This window comes from Macaca thibetana, chromosome 18 (genome assembly GCF_024542745.1).
Source record: "Macaca thibetana thibetana isolate TM-01 chromosome 18, ASM2454274v1, whole genome shotgun sequence".
Classification (NCBI taxonomy): domain Eukaryota; kingdom Metazoa; phylum Chordata; class Mammalia; order Primates; family Cercopithecidae; genus Macaca; species Macaca thibetana.
In genome coordinates this window covers 17,950,590-17,977,921 of record NC_065595.1, presented here as the reverse complement: position 1 = coordinate 17,977,921, position 27,332 = coordinate 17,950,590, and the positions used below count along the sequence as shown (strand labels likewise).

General features: G+C 35.8%; 1 protein-coding gene across 7 annotated transcripts in view; it reads right to left on the bottom strand.

Annotated features, from left to right (window-relative positions):
• PIGN (phosphatidylinositol glycan anchor biosynthesis class N) overlaps positions 1–27,332 on the bottom strand; it is a 150,239-nt gene that overhangs the window by 101,602 nt on the left and 21,305 nt on the right. For 3 of the 7 annotated variants that reach the window (XR_007721317.1, XM_050768140.1, XM_050768135.1), the window contains exons 2-10: positions 20,650–20,898; positions 17,211–17,332; positions 16,658–16,756; positions 14,040–14,146; positions 8,648–8,772; positions 7,398–7,528; positions 6,339–6,455; positions 3,723–3,763; positions 848–907 (exon numbers count right to left, since the gene is read on the bottom strand). Coding sequence is in view for 6 of the 7 variants with exons in the window: in XM_050768140.1 (XP_050624097.1) it covers positions 848–907; positions 3,723–3,763; positions 6,339–6,455; positions 7,398–7,528; positions 8,648–8,772; positions 14,040–14,146; positions 16,658–16,756; positions 17,211–17,332; positions 20,650–20,870 (1,023 nt within the window). In the remaining variant the exon portion in view is untranslated. The other 4 variants (XM_050768138.1, XM_050768139.1, XM_050768137.1 and 1 more) reach the window with 4 other exon arrangements.

Sequence of the window (27,332 nt, the reverse complement as noted above, 5' to 3'; positions counted from 1 at the left end):
AGCTAATAAGAGTGGCTGGTTGAAATAGTTATTTTCGGCATTTCGGTATCCAGGGCCCATTCTTAACAGCATTACTATTTTCTGTTGAGAAGTCTTGCCCATTAGATACAGCATGTTAGGTTTATAATCCAGGGACCTGCTGATTATAACCCAGGCTAGATCATCTGGAATTTGACTCCTGATAGTCAAGGGATATAAACTAAGGTATAATGCTACTCTACCCTCATGTCAGTGCCCTGAGAACAGCTCTGCTATGGGATCATGGCTGTGGTTCCTTCTTCCAAGTCTCCAGATATCCTGGTTCCAGGTTATTCCAAGCCTGGTTTTCAAGCACCACTTTGTTTCAGCAAATCACCAATATCTTTTCAATAACTACCCTTTAAACGAAGTCAGTTTTTGCTGCTTGTAATAAAAAAATTACTTACACATTTCTATCACTTATAACCAGAATACAAATATATAAATCATACACATTTTAGAAAATTAAAGTATTTAAAGAAAAGCTATTTGGCTCATGTTCCATGTTACAGAATATAATACATAAGCAATTATGAGGTACTGCATATTTAGAAATAAATATACAGGAATATATAGTTATAAATGTAATCAAAGATCATATAAGCTGGAAGCAGTGCCTGTAATCCCAGACACTTGGGAGGCTGAGATGGGAGGACTGCTTGAGCCCAGAAGTTCAAGACTAGCCTGGGCAACACAGCAAGACCCCGTCTAAAAAAAAAAAAGAAAAAAAAGACCCCCAGATTATTCAGAAACACATAAAAAAGAGTAAATTTTACTGTGCAATAGTTTTTTTTATACTGAGAGTTGATAATAAAATTTTATTCCTTACCACTGAGTTAAGAGGAAAGGGAACTCCAATAAGAGAAGTCATCAATGGTGCAATATCAGCCTACAAATAAAAAAGCTCAATTCTAAGAGGTCTATGGACATCAACAAAGAAATTAAATAATGTAATACAACCATATTTTGGAATATAACCATGATATTTGTTATAATCAGTTACCTTCAAACATGTATTTAATACAAAAAGATATTAATCTCTAAAAGTGTCATTTGCTAGACATATATGAACCTATAAAAAAAAATTTCAAAAGAAACCAGTAAAAGCCCTAAATGTAAAACATACTAAAACAAAAAATTACTTATCCTATTAGCTAAGAATTTGACCATTTTATGTAACAGTTTTTCAGTATTATACAAGGATGCCTTATTTAGACATAAAATGAATATCAAGAGTAGACTTTAACTGGAGAAATGTATATATTAACTAGAAAAACAAAGTATCATAAGGATACTTTGACCAGCCAGTGATGTTCAGAAAAGACATAAACCAGAGAAGAGGCTCTTTAGTCAAAAGATCCCAAATACCATTTTGGGTATCTCCTCTTCAAGGTCATTTTCTCGGAAGACTTGTTCATCTTTTTTCTATCTTCACTTCCTCACCTTCCCATCACTCTTCTGCCCACTGTGGCTCACTCTGACCTTTTATCATTCCATAGACTGCTCCCTCTAAGAGAGCTAACCACCCATTTTCTAAATCTAATTGACTACGTTTATATAAGTCCTTATAATTTTTCAGGCAATGAAGTATTCGGAATTGAGAACGCCCAGCTTCAAATTTTCAGGCAGGTTTTTTAACCCTCCAATTGCTCGAGTTCTTTATCAGTTAAAAAAATAAATACAAGTTTTTCCCTTAAAGAGGTATGACAGGATTAAATGAGATAAAACTTATAAAGTACTCGGCACATAATAAGCCTGTGACAATGATAGCTACAAGTGTTGCTGGCATTACTAGACCTTTCAGCAGTATGGCATAGGCCACTCCTTTCTTGGCCTCAACACCACACAGCTGAGTTTCTTCTCTCTCACTGGCTCCTCCTTTTCAGATACCTTCACTACTCCCTCACTTAAAGTTGGAATTCATCAAGTTTGTTCCCAGGCTCTCAATCTTTCTCACTTGCTACTATTTAGACTGTCCTCCAGGTGCCCTCCTGCAGAAAACTGGAAATCTCCAAAGTCTTTCTAGTCGCCTTTTCCTTTTCCCTCAGAATCCACTGTCAGCCACCTCTAATCTCTTCTCCACGCCGCAGCCAGGGGGATTCTTCCACACACAAAAAACCACATCGTGTCACTCTCTAGGCTTCAAACTCTTCAAGGATTCTTTGAACTTTCAGAAGTAAGTTCACAAGGCCCATGAGACCCTGAAGGGTCTGTGCGTCCCTTCTTCTGCCTCACGCCACCCCATGGCTTCTATTGCGGTATAACGGCTTTCTTCAAGACCCTTTAATACACCATGTAACCTCTCACCAGAACTTAGTGTATGCAATTCCTCTGCCTGAAAAGCCCTCCTCCTACTGCCTTGGCCTGCTAATTTCTGCTTATTCATGAATCTTAGCTCAATCCTCGACTTCTCAGGAAGACTTTGCTGACCACAGTCTATCACATACATCCACTCTACAGTCTCACTGCTGCACAAATCTCTTTTGTAGTAGTTACCACAGCTTCAAGTTTACATGTATTTGTACAACAGACTGATGAGTATCTGTTCTTACCCCTAAGGTATAAATTTCCCAGGACGGGGATTAAGTCTGCCTTCTCACCACTAAATACTTACACTTAGTACAAAGTTGAAACACACCACAGACACATCACAGTGTTAGTAGAAGGAATGAATAGAAGAAGAGATTCCCATTTGATGGAGATCTGAAGCAGGAATGTTCGCCAACAGACTGACAATTCAGAGAGCAGTAACTGAATCTATGTTAAATTGCTGATTATGATCTGGTCTGGCTATGAATACGAGATGTTCTTGTTTGTGATCTTCAAGTCATTCCTGTCTTTTTTGACAGTGATTTTTAATTGCAAATTAATAAATTGCTATTCTGACTTAATATGTTCATGTTCATTTACTTGGGTAGTATGCATCTATCCTGGGAGAAGACTATTCTTATTATGCTGGGAAGAAACAAGTTTCTACAACCACAGGTCTGAAAGTGAGACCCTGGACCTTGATTTGTCCATCACAGTAAGTAATCTCAGCTTGTGTGGTGACCTGGAAGGCAAGATACTCCTGCCACTTTGGAAGCCATATCCCAATGATGCTATACCTTCTATAAATAGCGAAAATGGCTATTAAAGTAGCATGTTTTTAACAATGACAATTATGTGCTTCATATTTACAGACCATGCTACTAGTCTAACTTTATCAGACTGGCTATACATTTTCCTCTAACAGAAAGTTTCTAGCTGAGTAATTTATAATCTCATCACTTTTTTCCCATTGCATTTGTAAGGTTGCTGGTTAGAAGTAAAGGTAAAATATGTGTTAACAAAAAGAAAATGTAACTGATATACTATAGGAAAGGAATCCATAACAGAAATTTTAATAGATCTGTGCTTAAATTAAGCAATACAATCATGAAAAGCAATCACAGAAATTTAACAGGCATGCGAACTTCAATTTACATAACAAATAATTATCCAGCGTTATTTGGAAAAAGTCTTTTATTTTCACTTGAAGTTGTGTTTGTTTTGCCACAAGACAGATTAGTTGAGCTAAAATATTTGCACTAAAAGAATTCCCCTTAGTAACTGAAATGTTTTGAAAAAGAATTTGTCAATATTATCTATTTTTTATAGTTTTTTACTAACCTCCTTATAGAAGATAAAATTAAATTTGAATGTAATAAAATCAAAATGGATACCTGATTGACATCTAGCCTCTTCCAGTTCTCCAATCTCCACTCTGAAAGATAAAATCAGACACAAGATCTGATGTTAAGATTTAAAAAAGAATAAATCATTTGATTTTTAGGAGTGCCCAATACTTATGAAAAACATAGGTATTAGAAATGTCTATTTTAAGCCAACTATGAATAAAAATCATGCTTAAAGGCAAAGGTATATTTTTTTAAATAATTTTTTAAAAAGTAAATATTTGGTGTTTCCTGTGATGATTTATTAAGCTTCTTAAATGCTCTTTGGGAGATAATTGTTTCAAAATATCAGAGGCTGAGGAAGGAAAGATGGAAGTGAAAAAGCACAATGGTAACAACTGTCAGCATTGAAAACTCATTACAATCCTGTTTGAGAGAGTATTAAGGCAACTGATAGGAAGTTAATTAATTCAAGCTTCTCTTTTTTTCTGTGATGGCAGTTGCTCCCAAAACACTTAAAACTGTAGTTGTGATATTCCTGTAGTCACTAATCACAAATGTTAACATAGTATATTGAGTTATTATTAAAATTGCCTTCAAAGATAGGCTCATTCTTCCATTTTGCTACACATAAATTCAGAAATTGCATCAAACAGAAATCGAAACAAGTGATTATGAGAGACCAAGTTTTGATTTAATGGCTTTAGGATATACTGCCAAAAGCATTATAAGATATTGTATAATAAAATTTCATTCAATAAGCTAATTAAAGTTTAAAAATATGTTTCTGACTCTACTAGTCAACTGCCAAAAATTCACAATAATCAGTTGATGAAAAAGTGCACATTCCTTCTCTCTAAAATGTATATTTAATATTCATATGAGAAAAAATGCATTTATTTTGTGACAATTCTTGAAATCATGTGATTCTAAAACATCAATTCAGTGAGAAATCAAATGCCAAAATAAAGTTAAATCTCATAAATACAAACATACTACTTACCCTACTTTCTATTTTGATCCAATCCAATCCATTTATCACAGAGCAGTCAGAAAGGTAGCTCCTATGGCAAACTGGAATGTTGGCAATGCTCTAACAGGTTTTAACGATAGAGCACTGCACTCAGAATGTACTTCATGCTCTCCTTACCCAGGCTTTAGTGCATCAAATGATCTACCTCTTGTTTACCTCTCCAACCTCTCAACTCATTATACTCTGCTCCTAGCTGACAGTGCTCAGCCACATCAGCCTTCCAATTCTGTTCCTCGAACAAGCTAAGCTCTTTGTATTTTTTGCCTCTTCATTTGCTATTCCCTCTGCCTGCAACATTCCTGCCCTAACCTTCATATGAATGGCTCCCTCTTATCCTAACTGTGAAGAGATGTACTATTAGCCCACTCTATAAAATGTATCCTGCTCCATAAGGGAAACTTCTAGGGTACTGCAAATGTATGGCGAATCTGGGTGGAGATTACGTGGTACATATATATGCAGGTAAAATTCATAAAGCTATACATTTAAAACTAATGCATTTTGCCTCCTTTGCTAAATATCTTAATAAAAACATGGGAAACTGAGTCAGGCATGGTACACATCTGTGGTTCCAGCTACTTGGGAGGCTGGGGCAGGAAGATTGCTTGAGCCCAGGAGTTCCAGTTTGTAGTGAGCTACGATTGGCCTGTGAACCTGTTAACAGTTACTACATTCCAGCCCATTCCATTCCTTTAGAGACACAGCAAGAACCTGTCTCTAAAGAAACTGTGGGGGACAGGGTGGAGAAAGGAGCCTGGTCCTACCTCCTCTTTTATCATATCACCCTGATTTTCTTCATAAAATTATCATAATGTGTAAGTTTTGTTTATAATTGCTTTAATTCTCCTACTAGAATGTTAAGTTCTGAGAAAGCAGGGGCTATCTCAAAGATATACAGTAGATGAAAAAAAGAGTCCTCTAGCTTCTTTTTCTTTCATACCTAAATAAATCTGAAAATAATAATGACAGTGTACTGGTTGCACTGTTCTGGCCCTTTGTCAACGTCTCCTCTGTGGACCTGTGATTTGGCATGATGCTCTCCATCAGCACTTACAAACATATAAGAAATCGCCCTCTGAAAAATGCACCATTACTTACTGAAGACATGCTATTGAGTGCCTTATTCACTGTGCTCTTCTGTCTTCATTAGGGCCTAGGGTTGAAATAGCTCAGTACTACCTCTTGCTTTTTATCTAATAGAGATATCTTGTAGGTAGTGTGATTTTATAACTGATAGTATGTACTTTGCTTGAGTTGAAAAATCTCAATCAAACTGATAATTTACCTCTATGAAACCTTAAATTTCCTCTTATTTAATTTTTATTTACTCTACCTCACATTCAAATTAATTAATAAATTAATAAAAGAACATCGACAGTTCAGTTTATCAGTTGAGACATTCAGAAAGGTCTAGTTATTAGCAGTGGTGTGCTGGGAAGGGTTCAACAAATGGCTCTTTGAGAAGAGAAAAACCAACAATCCCTTGTAGTGTTTGCATAGAAACAGTAATGGCACAAATGTCAAAATGAGGGATTTACAACTAAAATTTGAAAAGTGATTTCTTAAAAAATTGAACTTTGTCCTTATTTTAAAAGGCTATATTTATAAACACAGTAAAGAAATGCTTGTACCTTTCAAAAATGAATCATCAAATTGCTGAGCTGATACTCTTTGGGGATAATTGATTCCAGCTCCCCAAGTGACTAAAGGAGTTAAAGTCTCTGAAGGATGACCAGCCCCATGGGAACCTACAAATAAGATACCAAGAATAATAAGACAAATATAGAACAACTAACAACTAAATATTTTTTAAATAGTTTGTTTTGAAGAGTTGATCCATATATAGTTAATTATAGTGACTACATTGCCAAATGGTTACAACCTTTTATGACAATTAGTTTGGCAATATTCCTATAAAGCACGTTAGAGAAACAACAACAAACAGGCAAAAACTAAAACAAAAAACCAGAATGCCTGCTGAGTAACTATGTTTGAAAGAATAGAAATAATAACAATAAGACATGGAAGAAGTGTTGCTGCTGCCAGAGTAGCACTGCAGACAGGAAGAACAGAGAGCTCCCTTGGGCAGTAACCACCCAAGCTTGGGGCTAGCAGTAGAGACTTAGTCTGTTCTGGAGAAGATGGTAAGGTCTCTGGGCCTTTTTCTTCCAGGCCACTCTGGCAGGTAGAGCCAAAAGAAGTCCTTTATAAAGTGGAATTCAAATCACTAGAAATTCATATTGTGATTTGGGGACAAATTTCATCTTTGCTTTATTTTGTTCTCTGTGCACACATTGCATTTGCCTTGGGAATCTCACAGGATGCACAGGCTTATTCGGGACAGAATTTCAGCAGCCATCGGTCCCTCAGTAATACCATCTTAACACCACTCCCTCTGCCAACATATACACTTAATTCTCTGTAGATAAATAATAGTTACTTTTTATTTTCTTCTCCACTTTCCTCTAGTTTCTCATTTGTAAATGAGAATATATTCGTTTTTTAGTTAGAGAAAATATTTTTTATATAAGATCAGTTGTTTTTTAGGCTAACATTTTAAGCACAAAATTATGTGCTAGACACTTTGTATATACCAAGACATCTAATCCTCTCAACATCATAAAATATTTGCCAGCTACATTTATCACTACTTCAATTGTAAGGTACATATCAATTAAAGACACACTAACCCCAGTCTGTCATTCCATGGTCAGAGGTAAAGATAAATGTTGTTTTCCCATCATTTCCATAGAAATGGTTAAACATAGACACGATTTCTTTAACTCCATCATCAACTTTTTTAATATTATCCTTGTAGTCTCTATGTATAAAGAAACAGAGGAACAAATTAAATTAATTTGGAGAAATCAAATGTATTCAATGTGGATTTACTACATTCAAAATCAGTAACTTCTGAAATGCTTTTAGATTTCATCGTTAATATTTTAAAATCAGAGCACTCTAGATTGTTGAAATAATTTTTTTCTCCTTTTAATGAAGCAAAATAACCCAAAATAGTTTTCAAAAATGATATAAAAGGGGACTGATTAACAAATATATTTTAATAAACCCTTTTAGGTCCTAAATGAGATAGATGACTTTCATGTCTCTCACTCTCACTACATAAACTATACTTTTCTGGCCACATTAAAAGTATCATTTCAAGTATAGAATATTTTCATTCCCTAAAGTGCTTGTGATATAAAATATAATAGCATGCTTTGAACATATTATATTTGAGATTGCCATACAACTGAACAAGGTTCTTTTGATACGAATATTCCATCAATTACAACAGTGCCTCACGTTTAAGAAAGGGATTGTGAGGTATTCATTACTGGTAGCTAACCCAATAGGCTTCATAGCTACTGTTAGGCTAATCTAAACCAAATGCAAAATAAGAAATAAGAGTATAACATGGTATCTTCCTTTTACTTGTGGTCTTCAAAAGTGAGAAAAATATTTGCTGTTATATATAAGGAGTGTTACTGAATTATGGTATACAAAAATTTATACAATTTATATGCTAGATACAATACTAATTAAACGGAATACACAAGGAATAGATAATTACGTCTTTTGGTGATATAAAAGTTAATACCATAGAATGCTTTTATTTTCAAGATTCACTGAAAATATTTCTAAAATATATAGATATTTTAGATCATTTTTTTCTCTGCTTCAGTAAATGAAGACTACAGAATATGTACAGGATATATTTTACTTATATTAATGTGTCATCTGGATACAGCACATATGATTTAAACCACTACATCAGAAATCTCATATAATCAAGAACTTAATATACATTACAGTAGTTATTTAAAATATTAGCTCTGTTGTTATAATTCCAAAGAAAACATTATAATAATTTAAAAGTTCAATAGAATAGATGTTTCCCCTAAAAAAATACAATTAAACATAGCGTGCATTAAATTACCTCGAGGATGGTCGATGAGCATGTCCATTTGTATCTATTCCTAATAAATGTAAGAAAAAAACTATTTTCTCTTCATTTATTTTAGAAAACAAAGACTGGTTGTTCCCGGCATGATGAAAGAAGTCCTACATATAACAAATGAGTTAAAAATATTTAGTTCATTTGTTTTATTTTAAAAATAATACTGATGAAAACATTTAAATTTATGCATAAATACAAAATTAAATTATCTCACGTTATTTAAATCTGTGACCTACCAACACAACGTCTTTGCTATCAGCTCAGACATCTATGTTTAATGAGTTAGCTGTTTGTTATAAGGCCAAAAAAAGGTGTTAGAAAGGGGATCATAATTTCATAGAGATCTCATAATGTTGTTAATCTCACATCTAACTTAATAAAATAGAGCAGATTGAAGACATATTTTGGCAAGAGCCAAAAATAAAATAGTAATAGTGTTATCAGTTTAAGAATCATTTATTATTTTTAAATATTTCAGAACTGGACCACTTCTCATTGTCCTGTGTACTACCAACCTAGTCCAATCGTAATCTCCAATTTAGAACATTGCAAATAGCCTCCTCATTACTTCCTTTGCCCCAACTAGAATGTGTTCTTCAAATCATGTAACAGAAAAGCATCAAATTCATAAAACACCACTTGGCAGGGTGAGGCTGGGAATAATTAATTAAAATAAAATTTGAAGATTATTATGCTAATTTAATGATGATAAACTAGATTCATAAACCCTTCTAAGGCAAATGATTCACCCTGTATTCATATATGCATGAACATGGGTTCAAAACTATGAAGACTACTTTTAAATTATTTTAAAATAAGTTAACAGGCTATCTAAGATACATCTTTGTTGTTCACATAAATGCCTTTAACTGTAGAAGATGTTAACTTTTAACAAGAGATGTTTAATTTTTTTTTTTTTTTTTTTTTTTTTTTTTTTGAGACGGAGTCTCGCTCTGTCGCCCAGGCTGGAGTGCAGCGGCTGGATCTCAGCTCACTTCAAGCTCCGCCTCCCGGGTTTACGCCATTCTCCCGCCTCAGCCTCCCGAGTAGCTGGGACTACAGGCGCCTGCCACCTCGCCCGGCTAGTTTTTTGTATTTTTTTTAGTAGAGACGGGGTTTCACCCTGTTAGCCAGGATGGTCTCGATCTCCTGACCTCGTGATCCGCCCGTCTCAGCCTCTCGAAGTGCTGGGATTACAGGCGTGAGCCACTCCGCCCAGCCTCGGATAGGGGTTTAAAATTAACAGTGTGAAAAAGTCAGTATCTCTGCCAACAAGATGTATATTGAAGGGGAATATGTCAATGTATGAACAGTTATAGTATAACCCAATAAAGTATTAAGGGAATATAGAGGAGGGTTATCTAAGTCAAAGTGGAAATAGGGTAAAGCAAAGAGAAGTCACAGAAGACCTAATAAAGAAGATGATGCACGACCTGAGATTTTTAAAGTGAATAGATTCAACCCAGGTGAACCTTTGAGGCCATTATACTAAGTGAAGTAAGCCAATCACAAAAAGACATAGACTGTATGATACCACTTATGATATAAGGTGCCTAGAGTAGTCAAATGCATAGAAATAGAAAGTAGAATGGTGGTTGCCAGGGGTTGGGGGAGGGGGAAATGAATAATTGTTTGTTTGTTTGTTTTGAGATGGAGTCTCACTCTGTCGCCAGGCTGGAGTGCAGTGGCACGATCTCAGCTCACTGCAACCTCCGCCTCCCGGGTTCAAGCGATTCTCCTGCCTCAGCCTCCTGAGTAGCTGGGACTACAGGCATGTGCCACCACGCCCAGCTAATTTTTGTATTTTTAGTAGAGACGGGGTTTTACCATGTTGGCCAGGATGGTCTCAATCTCTTGACCTCGTGATCCACCCACCTCGGCCTCCCAAAGTGCTGGGATTACAGGCATGAGCCACTGCGCCCGGCCAGAGTTATTGTTTAATGGGTACAGAGTTTGTTTTGCAAGATGAAATATTCTAGAGATTAGTTGCACAACAACATGAATATACTTAACATTACTAAATTACAGATGCTCCTCACTTACAATGGGGTTATATCCCAATAAACCCAGCCTAAAGTGAAACTACTGTAAGTCAAAAATGCATGTAATATACCTGTTACAGGTAGTTAGACAGGCATGAGTGGGGCAAGAGAGCGGTCTTCCCTAACCTACCAGGAATGTCAGGTGATGATTCAGCAATTATCACACTGCCTCTCTAAAAGTAGTAGATTGGCAGCTGGCACCAGGGAGAGGCCATTTCCTGATGGTCCACACTTGCTGCACTAAAGTGTTAACTGAATGCAAGCACCAGAGAGATGCATTCCTGGGCATGTGAATTAAGAGACCAAATGGTGTAGTATGCCCGTCAGGGGGCACTCCACCAGAAAAGGAAAGAAAGCCTCGGATGGGTGTGTGTACAACTTTCTAAACACACTGCATGCTCACCTTCCAACATTAAGGAGGGCACTGCGCATGCGGGCTCCCCACCCTACGGGAAGAATCATGGAAAAGGGCCAGCCTATAAAGTCCTAGGATCAAGATTAAACACTGCTCTTGACCTCGGTGCTCACTTCTAGGCATACTTCCCATTCTTTCCTGTTCTAAAGCTTTTGTAAATAAAATTCCACTCCTGCCTTGGTCTCTTCTTCTGCCTTATAGTCCTAGTCAAAGTTTTTCTCCTGGGGAGGTAAGAATTGAGGTTGCTGCAGATCCTTACGGATTTGTTGCCAGTAATTCAGATACCTTCTGCCAGTAACATACCTAACCTACCAAACTTCATAGCTTAGTCTGGCCTACTGTCCACGAAGAGTCAAACTCTATAAAATATTTGAAGAGATTTATTCTGAGCCAAATATGAGTGACCATGGCCCATGACACAGCACTCAGGAGATCCTGAGAATATGTGCTCAAGGTGGTTGGGGTGCAGCTTGGTTTTATACATTTTGGGGAGACATGAGACTTCAACCAAATATATTTAAGAAATACATTGGTTTGGTTCAGAAAGGTGGGACAACTCAAAGTGGGGATTGGGGGAAAATTTAAAAATTTTCTGGTTGGCAATTGGTTGAGTTTCTCTAAAGACTTGGGATCAAAACAAAGGAATGTCTGGGTTAAGATAAGAGATTGTGGAATCCAAAGTTCTTATTTGCAGAGGGACCCTTCAGATAGTAGGTTTCAGAGAATAGGTTGTAAAATGTTTCTTATTAGACTTTAAGGTCTGTGTTGAGGTTAATGCCAGAGAGGTACAATGAGGCATGTCCGACACCCACCTCCCCTCATGACCTGAATCAGCCTCTCAGGTTACATTTTAAAAGTTTTTAAAAGCGCCCTGGCTGAGAAAGTTCATTGAGATGCTTGGTGGGGTGGTGCTTAGAATTTTATTTTTGGTTTACACTACCTTCAACATGCTCAAAACATTTACATTAGCCTAAGGTTGGGCAAAATCATCTAACATAAAGCCCCTTTTTTAATAAAGTGTTGATAATGTGAGATAAGTGAGATAATAATTACTATTTCATGTAATTTTTGAATACTATACTGAAAGTAAAAAACAAAATGATTGTATGGGTACTCAATGTATGGTTTATACTAAATATGTATGGCTTTTGCACTGGTGGAAAGTCAAAAGAATCAAAAGTTAAACCACTGTTAAGCTGGGAACTGTCTGCAAACACTTAAAATGCTTAAGATAGTAAATTCTGTATTTTGCATATGTATTTTTTTTACCACAATTACAAAAAACAGGTGAGCAGAAAACTGCATGGATCTGGAAACTGTTTGGCTTGAATTAAGTATGAGTCTCTAGCCAGGATATGAAGTTCAAAAGTAAAACCCTTAACTTACTCTCTAGCCTCTTCTGAGACCTGGCTCCCAGGCAGTCCTCCTGCCACACTAACCTCCCTTCTTTCACTTCCTCAAATCCATTATGCTGACTCTTGACCAAGATTTACATAATGCTGCTGGCCTGAAATACCTTTCCATACCAATCCATCCCTACCCATTTGTCTCCTATACCTGTTCTGAGATTATCTCAAACCTCTTAGCCTTCCCCTAACTACCCAGTCCAGATTAGAATTTTCTGAAGATACATTCTTGGTCTGTATTTTTCCTTCACATCACTTACCAATGCTGATGACTTCATATTTTCATTATAACTTGATTAATATATATCTACCATATTTTATGAAGAAATCATGTGCAAATCTTTTTTTCTGTTCACTACCATGTCAAGACTAGTAGTGTTGAAATAAAGAAAGGAAGAAAGACATGAAAATCAGGCCAGCTACCAGCTAAGTATGTACATTCGCAAGGAATCAATTCCTAGCTACACATACAAAATTAGAAGCCAAAGGCTTTCATGCAGATATTAATATTAGTACATTATGTTAAGAAGTGATGATTAGCAAAATAATTTGTTAATCATTTTCTTAAAGAGATTTTATTTAAGGTGAAAGTTTTCCCTGTTGACAAAAGTATATATTAAAAGTAAAAAGAAAATTTCAAGGGAAAAGATCCTTGGAAAAAAATAGGGTTTAGCCATGAATTTTAAAGCACTCAATTTCTGCTAAGCAAATACAAAGAAAAAGGCAGATATATACTGAGGAGTACATTTACAAACAAAAATGGCTATATCATGGAGAAGTCCACAAAGTCAGTTCAAAAGACACTATTAGAAAAAAGAAGTGTCAATCAAAGCCTCTTATAATGGACGCATTATGAGTTGTTATTTGGAGATGAGGAATAATGCACTGGTAAAAGAAGAGAGACAATGTCCACAATTGAGATTTTCACACAATTTTTGAGAATATAAGTTATATTGTATTCCTCATGAAACTATGATAATTGTCACTATAAAATGTTCAAAAAACTCTAGTACTTAAAGAAACCATAGATTTTTATTATGATCAATTTGCTAATTTGTTTTTGCCTATATAATCTGCTTATCTAATTTTTCTTTAAAGTATAATTTTTTTAAAAAATCATACACTTTGTTATTATAAATGTATTATATTTGAACAGCATTTTCCCAAAGGCTTTCATATATCTCACATGGTCCATTACTACAAGAGACTGATTCCAAGGTCAATGAAAGATCAAAATTTACCCAGGATGAATCACAAACTAGAAATGAAAAACAGGTTTCCTAAATCCTAATCTAGGGCTCATTTTACTAATAGAAACAAAGAAGTTTAAAACTTCTCTTGTTTATTTAGGATGTGTAATTTTTTATAATTAAATCTTAGAATTCAGAACAGTATGCTACAATATAAAACTTTTAAAGCTCATGCAAACAGAAAAAACTTGAAATACAGTCTCCAATACTTCAGATAAAAATATGCTTTTTGTATATTAACCACTCAATAGCACAAACCTTAACATTATCAAAAACCCACGTATCCAGTTTTGTTGCATCTTGAGCACCAAAATCCTCTCTTTTAGCATCATAACTGTATGTATAAATGTGGTCTCCACTAGCACCTGAAAAGGAAATTTGGAAAAAATAATTTTTTTACAAAATCTTTTAAACTATCATAAAATATGAGATAGTCATTCACAGATTTTTGTGAGTAACCAGAATTTTCACAAAGCATTGTTCATTATGATGGGGAAGAGAAAAATGGGAGGAATAATTAACATTTATGTATATTATGTCCTATGGACCATGCTACATACTTTAACGTATTCTATTGCTTTTTGTCCTCAAAAATAACATATTTTAATTTCACAGATTCACTGTATGTTAATTAACACACCAAAATCACAACTCTAATAAGCAATATAACAAAAATAAGCACAACAGTTGTCTCCCTTTAAGGATTAAACCATTCAAAACATGTGTGCCCCTTAGAATGCTACAGTCTAAAATAGATGAAGATGTGTGGTGTACAAACCTTCTTAACATAAGAAGAAAATTCAAATATTTCACTTCTCTTATTCATAAACTATGCATATTTTTCTCAACTTATAAGAGAATAAATATTGCTTATTGCCAAAGAGTTTGAAGGGGTCAACAGATATAATAATCTCATACATTTGCAAGACTGTATTAAGAATCTAATCAGTTTAGTGAATTTCTGAGTTTAATAGGCTCTTGCAGGTAATAAGAAAGAGATATGACTAGCGTGATGGCTCACACCTGTAATTCCTGTATCGGGAGGCTGAGGCAGGTGGATCACCTGAGGTCGGGAGTTCAAAACCAGCCTGGCCAACATGATGAAACCCCATCTCTATTAAAAATAGATGTGGTGTGTGGTGTATGTGTGCCTGTAATCCCAGCTACTCAGGGGGCTGAGGCAGGAGAATCACTTGAACCGAGGAGGCGGAGGTTACAGTGAACTGAGATTGTTCCACTGTGCTCCAGCCTCAGCAACAAGGGCAAAACTCTGTCTCAAAAAACGAAAAACAAAAACAAAAACAAAAACAAAGAGATACAATAAACTAATACAATCTTTATAGCACCAGTTCAGCTCTAATGACTCTATTCCACAGCTCAGCCATTCTACTTCCCACATCCCAAATAAAAAGGTCTGACTGGGTTTGTTGTTTACCATAAGATATGGAACATTCCTATTAGACTATCTCTAATTCAATTATTGGTCCTGTCTCATCCATTGTAGCCAGAAACAAGAATGTTAGTTTGATAAGCCATAGCAACTTAATCTACCCTTACCACCACCAACTCCCAAAAAACCTAAACTGCTTTCCAAAGAAGGCAATATATAAATGGCAAACAGTTTGGGGCTCTTTGGTCCACCCAGTATAATAATGTTCTATGACTATCATCTGTAAAATTCTCAATATATATTTTGCTTCCTGGACACGTAATAATCTTCAATGGTTCCCATTATTTTAATTACACTCATGACTAAGTATGTTACAAATCCTTTCTGATAAGTGAAATGATCAATCATTCTGTTTCCACTTAAAAGCATTTAATGACATGAAATTCATCCAACTGATTTTAGAAAATAATATAAATGAATTTTCTAATTAAGAGATATCCCAATGTTTGCAGAATCATACATATAAACAACAAATCTAAATGCTATATTCAATATATTAAATATCAATTTAAATAAATTATATGTTAAATGCCATCTATATTAAATGCCAAAATATATGGCATATTCAATATATTAAAATAGGAATTATAACTATACATTTTAACACTTAAATCTTTTGTTTTTTTTTTTTTTTTGAGACACAGTGTTGCTCTGTTGCCAGTGCAGTGGCATAATCATGGCTCACTGCAGCCTCAACATCCCAGGCTCTCAAGTGCTCTTCCCACCTCAGGCACCTGAGTAGTTGGGACTACAGGCACATGCCACCACACTCAGCCAATTTTTTGTTTGTTGTAGAGATGTGGGTCTCACCTTGTTGCCCAGACTGGTCTCCAACTTCTGGAGCTCACCTGCCTCAGCCTCCCAAAGTGCTGAGATTACAGGTGTGAGCCACTGTGCCCGGCCAATGTTTAAATCTTCATATGAATATCCACTAACTTTTAAAATGATTTGCCAAAGTATAATGAACCACACCTCAACATCACCATTTATAATGAAGTTATGTGAAAAGTGCTATGCTAAATATTTCACATGAATTACATAATTTAATTCTAAAAATAAACCTATGAGACGGAAACTAATATTATCACATTTTATAAAAAGGAAATTGAAGCTCAGAGAGATTATATAAATTGCTCAAGATTATATAGCGGTTAAGTGATAGAGCCATATACCATTTAATTGAATCCAAAATACTATCTAACTGTATGATGTGCCAATATTTCAAGTATAACTAAGAAGGAAAAAAACAATGCCAATTAAACAGACACATCTATCACTGTAATTAAATATCCCTATTTCAGAAATGTTAAACATGTAAAAATATGTGTAAAAATTAACAAATACAGTATGTATATAAAAACAGAAAACTACCATATTGACTTATTCCCTATTTACTATCGGAGGAAACATAATCAGCAACTCTTACCTTTGGCAAACATAGGCAGGATATCTGGGCTTCCCCAGCTCCATGTGTATTTACTTTCATTAAAAAGAGAATCAAATTCTACAGGATTTTCCTTCCATCCTTCAGAAAGCAAGCAAGCAGTAATAGTAATATATACATGGTACAATAAGCCCCTAAAGAACTATTCTTCAAATAATAACAATTAGTCAGTGAAAAATGCAAAACTAATAGTAGATTTTATATTATGTATATTATACCACTATTTTAAAAAAACTAACAATAGATAATTTACTTCTTAATGAAATATAAAATTATTTTTGAACTTTCAAGAATAATATCTAGGAAAATTATGCTTCCATCCAACCCAAATTCTTTCAATAACACAGGATAATGAAATACTAAAGCATCATTCTGGAGTCAATACCAGTGGGTGTTCATGTCAGTAAGGCATGCTAAAACATTTGTCCAAAGTATCTCAAAACATACCTTCACTTTGTGACATGATTAAGCGGTAAAGGACTAATATTTATTTGACAGATGTTTCATTTAATAAGATTGTCCAAATACACAATACCTTTGGCAACTGCGCTGACATCTTCATAAAACCCAGCTATCAGAGCTACATGACCTGGCCGAGATTCTGTCGGCACACGTGTATGAGATATGCCCCAGCTGCCTTCATGCATTATGATATTCCTAAAAGATATTAAAGACAAATAGTTAACACAGACTATGATTAGATACTCTCATATAAAGCTTTAGAAACATAAGATTATTAGAGAAGGAATCAAAAGCAAAAAAGTAAGTCAAAACTTAAGAAGGAAAGGAATCTTTCAAATTCCAGCTGAGCCCATTCCAAGCATCTACCAGCTGAATGAAGCAGCATGAATTTGCTGATGTAAGACCAAACGAAGAACCACTCAACCACGGCACAGAATCATGAAACAAAATACATGATTGTTGGTTTAAGCCACAAAATAGAGATGGCTTGTTATATAGAGATAAAACATATATCATGATATCAATGTTAAATTGCATTAGGTGTGATAATAGTATTGTGGTTATTTAAGAGATATAGGCTGAAGTGTTTGGGGTAAAGTTTGTTGCTTTCAAATTGTTAAGGAAAAAATAATTAAAACTAGGTACATATACATGGGCACCGCTGTGGTGGGGGTGGCAGAGGGGCCAGGAGAGGGTGAACGCAATTATGAAAAAAGGTTAAAATTGTCATACCAGGTAAAGGGTATACAGATGTTCATCACATAATCCTTTCAACTTTTGTTTAGTTGAAAAATTCTTAAAATAAAAACTAAGAGGAGGGAAAATGGCTACACTCCTAATTAGGAGTTAAATTATATCCCCAAATTTGAGACTAAAACAGGCAGAAAGATTATTTTGCTAAAAGATGTCAACATTATTTAAGTTGTATCACAGTGATTTGCAAAATTTGGGGAAGAAAGCAAAACTACAAGTGATGCTATTACTAATAAGTTACAAAATAGTAAACTCATCACTAACATTTTTCAATATAAATATCTGCCTCTCAATACATTCCAAAGTAAAATATTTATAACTACTGGTGTCAGTTCTTTTACTACTGACTTACCTAATAATAAAAGCAGTTTTGGTGAAATACATACATAATAAGTAAACAGTTTCAAAACCACTGGACCAAATATTAACAGAGAAATATTCTTTAACTTCTTGAGTTATATAATGAAAACTGGACTTAAATAGAAAGGGGAGGTATAAAGAAATGTGGATACTCTATTTAAAAGCATTAGTTTAGATATTGTATTTAAAAACATTAGTTTAGATCACATTTTTAAAAAACAAATTTTGAGCCAGGCTCAGTGGCTCACACCTTTAATCCCAGCACTTTGGGAAGCCGAGGCAGGTGGAAGTCAGGAGTTCAAAACCAGCCTGGCCAACATGGTGAAACCCCATCTCTACTAAAGATACAAATATTAGCCAGGCGTGGTGGCATGGGCCTGTAATGCCAGCTACTCAGGAGGCTGAGGCAGGAGAATTGCTTGAACCTGTGAGGCAGAGGTTGCAGTGAGCCAAGATCGCACCATTGCACTCCAGCCTGGGTGACAGAGTGAGACTCCGTCTCAAAACAAACAACAACAACAAAAAAAAAACCTTTCAAAAACAGGCTTAGAAGAAGCTAGAAGATTCCTGACATTGTAAATATACAATGGCACACAACACAAAACATCAACTGTTTGAGCCCACAGAGTTTCCATAAGATCCAAAGGAGAAACAAGTGCCACCAGAAAAAGTTGACTATATTTTACCAGTATATTTTCATCATCTTAATTTTGAAATGAAGCATATTTCTCTCTTTCCTTTGGCAATTAAGAAATTCACCCAAATACTTCAATTATTTCTGAAATTTGTTACACATTTTTGTGTACTGTACTTAACCTTGGTTTGATCTTATTTTCCCACAATATTCCTCTATTGACTTGAGTCACTCTTTTATTTATTTTTATCCCTCAATATGTTATGCATCTCTTTGAGCTATCATAAATTTAGTTCTGAAAATTCAACACAGCATTCGAGTTTATCCATTCTTCTAGCTGTCAACAAATATTTGTTAATTGCCCATTATGTTATAGGAACTGGAGATAAAGTAGTGGATAAGTTCCCAATCTCATGGAACTTTCATGATTGTAAGTACTATAAAGAAAAATAAAACAGGGCAGGCGTGGTGGCTCACACCTGTAATTCCAGCACTTTGAGAGGCTGAGGTGGGCGGATCATGAGGTCAGGAGATCGAGACCATCCTGGCTAACACGGTGAAACCCGGTCTCTACTAAAAACACAAAACGCTAGCTGGGTGTGGTGGCAGGCACCTGTAGTCCCAGCTACTCCGGAGGCTGAGGCAGGAGAATGGCGTGAACCTGGGAGGTTGAGCTGGCAGTGAGCTGAGATTGCGCCACTGCACTCCAGCCTGGCTGACAGAGCGAGACTCCGTCTCAAAAAAAAAGAGAAAGAAAACAGAGTAAAGTGACAGTAGGTAATGATGACAGATGAGGATGGGGGGAAGACACAACATGTTAGAGAAATTTCCTCTCGAATTTGATTTTAATCTCTCCACAACAGCATTAGAAGGCCTTTCAGGAGTTGCCACTAATCAGAAAAAGGGCAATTGTTTGTAGGCCCTTTGTAAGTCCAAGAAATTAAATATTTCTTTTTAAAGTGACTTAATAGAAGCCAAAGTTACATTAAACAGTGATATAAACATGAAAGGGCTCTATATTCTTTTACGGAAGGTTGTATTTTTAATGTGAAGTCTATATTTTCTACTTAAACATCGTTGAAATTAGTAATTCATTAATATTTATGCTTGTCTTTATTTTGTAAAATCAGCAGATTTTTTTCTTTTTTGGTTTTTTGTTTGTTTGTTTGAGATGGAGTTTGGCTCTTGTTGCCCAAGCTGGAGTGCAATGGCGCCATCTCGGTTCACTGCAACCTCTGCCTCCTAGGTTCTCCTGCCTCAGCCTCCCGAATAGCTAGGATTACAGGCATGCGCAACCACGCCCAGCTAATTTTTTGTATTTTTAGTAGAAACGGGGTTTCTCCATGTTGGTCAGGCTGGTCTCAAACCCCCGACCTCAGGTGATCCACGCACCTTGGCCTCCCAAAGTGCTGGGATTATAGGCGTGAGCCACCATGCCCGGCCAGCAGATTTATTTTTTAAGAAAAAAATAATATTGTGAGTCCTGCGCCACGTTTGGGAAATTAGGACAAGTTAGCTTAAGCAGCTAAGCCTATCCATTTCAATTCGCCGTTATCAGCTTCAACAATACCAGAAATAACACCTAGGAGGAAATAAAGTGGCATCTAGTGCTGATCCATAAGACAAAGGCAAATGTGCAAGTGCCCTATTCTCTTTCTCATCATCACCCCTGTGCCCAGTATATGATAAACAGCAAGATATTTTGCAGTTGACTTAACTCAGAATAACATTTTAAGAGATGTCTCTTATGAGTGTACATGCTTACCTAATAAACGGTGCTCTAGAGGTCCCATTTTCATCTAATTCGTAAAGTGTGTCTGCTCGAAGGCCATCAGCAACAAACAACACTAATCTTCTCGCTGGAGGGGGCAATGGTGTAAACTGAGGAGTCATTCCATGAACCAAAGGAGATGTAAAATAAATGTCAAAGATGGAGGCGAAGAACACAAAATGTATAAGCAATCCCAAAGTAAAGAACAGCAGCATATCCAGTGTAACTAGTCTTCAAGGACAGCTGAAAGAGGGAACAAAATTAAATTGGGGTAAATCTTAATGCAATCATATGTATTTTCACATATTTTGATGATTACAAGTAGATTAAACATATATTTTTAATTATTGTATAACTCACAACTTTACTTTCATTTGTGGTGGTAACAATAAGTACTATTTAATAATGTGACATAATACTGAAATCAAATACATAATAAAGTACATCCAAGCAAAAAGAAAAAGTTCAAGTATAATAAGTAATTGGGACAAATAAATTATAATGAATTTAAGTCCATAATAAGCTCATAAAAATTAACACAGAACCAAAGAACAAATAAATAATTAAATCAGTCCTAAAAAGAGTTAGCGTTCAGCCAAGTCAAATCGTACAAAAAGAAAATATAACTCGTGCAACTCTTGGTTGTCCATATGACAATCATTACCAATAAGGGATTTTTAATTATTTAAATCAGTTATAATTATTTATATGTTTGTGCATTGATTTAAATTATTCAAATATTTGTGATTTTTTTCTTCTTACTTTGATAATCAGCTCAGGGGTATTCTGGCTCTCTTGACTATTACCACATTAAGCAGGAAACGTGCATTCTATCACATTTGACAGAATCATATGAAGTTAAATTTCATCTGTGCTTCAGAAAATCTGTACTTATTAAAGAATCATTTTATTTTAGTTCCCTGAATCAATCAAAAAGGTTACATTTTGTCCACTCAATAAAAATGTTTTGTGCATACATCACATGCATAATTGGATGCTAGGGTACCATAGAGAATATCCAGTTCTCTGTAAGTTCATCACAGAGCTGATGAACTTACAAATACTTAAGGAAGAAAAACAAAGCAATATGAAACATTTAAATAATACTGTAAAAGAAGATACCAATGGAACATGGGAGTGTTTTCCAAGCCAGTCTGTAATTTGCTATTGTTGGTGAATCTCTGCAGGTCAAGGAGAAAAAAAAAAAAAAAGTATTGGAACTTGTCTTACTTGTAATGTAACGGTATTAGTTACATATAGTGATCCTAGACTGAAAAACACCAAGGATAAGGTAATTTTAACTACAGACACATCTTTTTCTTCTTGGCCTGAAGAATCACATCATGGAAGGAAAGGATGGCAAAATACCTTGCAAAAACAAATGAAACCTTGGAAAAACACTCATCAAAGTCAAGCAGATTATAAAAAAGAAAATATGATAGAGCAAAAGGTCAAATTACAAGCCACTTATTTTCTGAGAACCAAGGGTCAACTAAATATCAAAGATATTCTACGAAGTACAAAAGTTCCTTAGTGAGTAGATGCTATTTTGCATCTCATAGCTAACCGACAAAGAGAATCTTTACATGTTATATAGCATATTCCCTCCCCTCTTTGGTGCTACTACAAATCAACGTTCTGTTTTCTGAGGCAGTTTAGAATAATAATCACTATACTTAATTTTTTTAAAAAGTAAACTTTATGTATTTTTACTAAACAACCTAATGAATATTAAATGCTAAACTATCAATGTGAATGCAAAATAATTCTGAATATATTTGTGTTATTTTCTTAAATATATTCTCAATGTAGAATTAAAGATTCAATGATTGTGAAAAATTCTTCAAATTTCCAAACCAATTTAAAATTCCATTAAAAACGTGTAAATAAATGTTTACCCAAATCTGAAAGTTCTGAACATTGACAGTAATCTTTTTAGTGCGTCAGTCATATTACGGTACTTTAAATTTATATCCGTTTTTATTTGCTTGCCTGCTAGCCAGTAAGGGTGTGTACTGATTTCCTAGTTACAGTTTTTCATGGCTTGCTCTTTTGTTTTGATTATTATAGTAGAGCTCTTTTAGACATTAGACCTTTTCTACTCTAGAGACAACACAGAGGTCCCAGTGAAAAAAGGACTATGGTACACCTAATAATAAACCTGACCCAGTTGTATTTTCCTGTTGGAGATAAACTTTATTACGTTATTTTCAAAGCTAATATTTGCAGGGTGTTCTGGTCCCCGAAGAAACCTAGATTAGTTACCTTTGTGACACATGGTATTTTTTGTTTTCAATTTTGTTTCAAGAGCATTTTGTTGAGCCAACTACTTAAAATTCCCTCAGAGAATACGAAGAAGAAATGCAAAAGTATCTATATCTAAATTTACCCTCCAGGTTTATCATCATCTGTTTAAAAAGATTTAGCTTCTAAGGAACATCTATGTTCAAAATTATAGGTCTCCAAAGGCTATAACTCACCTCACTTTGCCCAGGACTGAGACATAATACTGTTTCTAGAACATAAAACATTTTTAAAAATTGTTTAAAAATTCACATAACATTCACCATTTTAGACATTTTAAAGCAGAGTTCTGTAGTGTTAAATATATTCACAGTGTTGTACAACCAATCTCCAGAACTTTTCATCTTTCAAAACTGCAACTCTATACCCATTAAACAACTCTCTATTCCCCCCTGCCCTAATGCTGGGGAAGCACTGTTCTACTTTCTATTTCCATGAGTATAACTATTCTTGCTACTTCATACAAGTGAAATTATACGGTATTGTTCTTTTTTGATTAGCTTATTTTACTTAGTATAATGTCCTCAAGTTTCATCCATGTTGTAGCATATCAGAATTGCCTTCCTTTTTAAAACTGAAATCAGACCATTGCATGTATATACCACATTTTGGCTATCTAGTCACTTATTCATAGACATTTGAGTAGCCCGCACCTTTTGGTGACTGTGAATGATACTATGAACATGGGTACACAATCAGTTTTGTTTTAAAATAAACATTGCATATTGATCAGAGGCAGTCATGTAGATCACTTAATTACAAGAAGCTGGAAAATATGGAAAACTGAGGAAATATATGGTAAATATCACTGTCTCTGCTGCAGACATATTTTTACACATATTTCATACTATAATATATAACATAATGTATTAGTCCATTTTCACATTGCTATGAAGAACCACCTGAAACTGCGCAATTTATGAAGAAAAGTGGTTTAATTGACTCACAGTTCCACAGGCTTAACAGGAAGCATGACTTCGAGGCCTCAGAAAACTTACAATCATGGCAGAAGACAAAGGAGAAGCAAGCACACCTTACCATGGCAGAGCAAAAGAGAGAGTGAGCAAAGTGGGAAGTGCCACAAACTTTCAAACACCCAGATCTCATGAGAACTCACTCACTATCAGGAGAACAGCAAGGGGGAAATCCACTCCATGATTCAGTCGCTTCCCACCAGGTCCCTCCCCCAATGCGTAGGGATTACAATTCGAGATGGGATTTGGGTGGGGACGCAGAGTCAAAGCATATCACACAGCAATATATACATTACGTTGATTATTATCACATATAATCATTATTATGTATATGTTAATACATATATTAATTACACTGGCTGAATGTAGAGAGCAGATTGTAGTAGGTAAAGAAATGAATCAAGAAGACTGTTGGAAAGCTAGTTAGTATGTAAAATAGGTCAAGAAAGAGATTATTGTTGATTAGTATAAATTAGTGCAGTGGAAGTTAACAGAAGGAAGTTGATGACTGAGTTATACTTTGGAGGGAGATGAGGAAGGCTGCTATGGTTTGCGCTTTTCCCCACCAAAAGGCATTCATTTTCACCACAATGAAATTTGACCCCATTGTGGCTGTGACGGGAGGTGGGGCCTTGTGAGAGGTGTTTAGGTCACTGGTTGGATCCCACATGAATGCGCTGGTGCTATTCTCACAGCACTGAGTTCTCACTCTGGAGCAGAGGGATTAGTTCTCCGGGAATGGATTAACTCACGTTCTCACAAGTGGGCTGTTGTAAAGTGAGGTTCCTCCTCCTGCTCAGTCCCTCTTCACACACGTTCACATCCCCTTTGTTCTGCTCTGCAATGTTATAACAAAGCACAAAAGCCCTCACCAGAAGCCCGGTCCATGCCCTTTAACTTCCTTGCCTGTAGAACTGTGAACTAAATAAACCTCTTTTCTTTATATGTTACCCAGTTTCAGTATTCTGTTATAGCAACACAAAACAAAGACCTGGGGCTTCAATAAAATAATATGGGTAAAGAGGTAAAAAATGACTTCCAGATTTCTGGTTTGAGCATGTGAATGGTCTTTAACTTGCAGAAGGAAAAGATTTCCTTACAGGACATGGTGGGACGTAAAGCTGAGGGAGAAAGTATTGAGCATTTTCTTTTTGATATATTAAATTTAAGCTCGAGATGTCATAATAAAAAGGCAGAGAGTTGCTGTGAAACTCAAGAGAGGAGTTCCTAACTACAAGAATGACCTAGAGAAAGCCACTACTAGAGACAGAAAAAAATTAGCCAGTGAAGTAGAAGGAAAACCAGGAGAGGGGCCCTTGAAGTTAAAAGAACAGTGATTCAAGTGTGAAGGGTGTGGTTAACTGTCAGATCCACTTAAAGGCTGGAGTAAGGACGGTAATGAGTAATCTGGGAGCTTGGAGTTCTTGTTAACTTTACTGAGAAGTTTAAACAGTCATGTGAGCTGAGTCCCATTAAAGTGGTTGTTTGAAAAGTAAATGGGAGGTGAGGGAGTAAGAGTGGAATGAGCACAACTCTTTGGGAGAATACTAACTTTGAAGAAAAGAAGAAAAATAAAAATTGATGTAGGGTCAGTAAAGGGTTTTCCTAAGCTATTAGAGACTAGAAGATTTGTGCGCCGAGGAATAATTTAGAATATAGAAGGATATGAATGATGCAGCAGAAAGCTGGAGTTAAATTCTCAGGATACCAAGAGGGGATGGAATGGAGAGCACAAGTGGAGGAGCTGGGCTACTCTGAGTTTGCGCAGGACCTTCTTGCATTTAGCACTGAAAGTCTAGCAGCCAGGGAAATGTATTGGTTGCAGGAAAACTATTATTGGGCTCTGGTTGGCTCTACCCTGCAGCAGTTTCTTCTCGTCTTTCACGCACCTTCTCAAATGTCATCAACTAAAGGTTCCTCTGATCACTCTGAAGTAGGCCCCTCCTCCATCTTCTTTGATCCAAACAATCACACATTCTGTAGCTATTGTTAATATTTATTTAGTGGCAAGGCTGTGGAGAAATAGGAACACTTTTACACTGTTGGTGGGAGTGTAAATTAGTTCAACCATTGTGGCAAACAGTGTGGCAATTCCTCAAGGATCTAGAACCAGAAATGCCATTTCACCCAGCAATCCCATTACTGGGTATATGCCCAAAGGATTATAAATCATTCTATATAAAGACACATGCACACATATGTTTACTGCAGCACTATTTACAACAGCAAAGACTTGAACCAACCCAAACACCCATTAATGATAGACTGGATAAAGAAAATGTGGCACATATACACCGTGGAATATTATGCAGCCATAAAAAAGAATGAGATCATGTCATTTGCAGGGACATAGATGAAACAAGAAGCCATCATTCTCAGCAAAATAACACAGGAACACAAAACCAAATACCACGTGTTCTCACTCGTGAGAGTTAAACAATGAGAACACATGGACACAGAGAAGGGAACAACAAACACCAGGGCCTCTCGGCAGGGTGGGGAACAAAAGAAGGAACAGCATTAGGGCAAATACCTAATGCATGCGGGGCTTAAAACCTAGATGACAGGTTGATAGGTGCAGTAAACCACCATGGCACATGTATACCTATGTAACAAACCTGCACATTCTGCGCATGTATCTCAGAACTTAAAGTAAAAACTAAAATAAAATAAATATTTATTTAGTGTATCTCCTTCACTAGAATGTAAGCTCCTTAAGAACACAGATTGACACCTTTTTCTCTCCCGTATGCCTTGTTATTGACAGAGAGCAGGAGCACTCTCCAGATAGATAGATAGATAGATAGATAGATAGATAGATAGATAGATAGATAGATAGATAGATAAGATAGATTCTCTATATACATACACATATATAGATATATCTATCTATAGATATAGATATAGATGTGTGTGTGTGTGTGTATATATATATATATATATTCAAAGTTGGCCAGGCATGGTGGCTCATGCCTGTAATCCCAGCACTTTGGGAGGCCGAGGTGGGTGGATCTCTTGAGGTCAGGAGTTCAAAACCAGCCTAGCCAATGTGGTGAAACCCCACCTCTACTAAAAATACAAATATTAGCCAGGTATGGTGGTACACACCTGTGGTCTCAGCTACTCGGGAGGCTGAGGCAGGAGAATCGCTTGAACCTGGGAGGCAGAGGCTGCAGTGAGCCAAGATCGCACCACTGCACTCCAGCCTGGGCAGCAGAGTAAAAATCTGTCTCAAAAAAAAAAAAAAACAGTCTCCGTAACACACACACACTCTCTCTCTCTCTCTATATATATATATACACATATATATATACACACACACACAATAGAAGTGTAGTGATAACTTATTGTAGATAATATATTGTGAAATTTACACTTCCCTGATCAATGATAATGAGC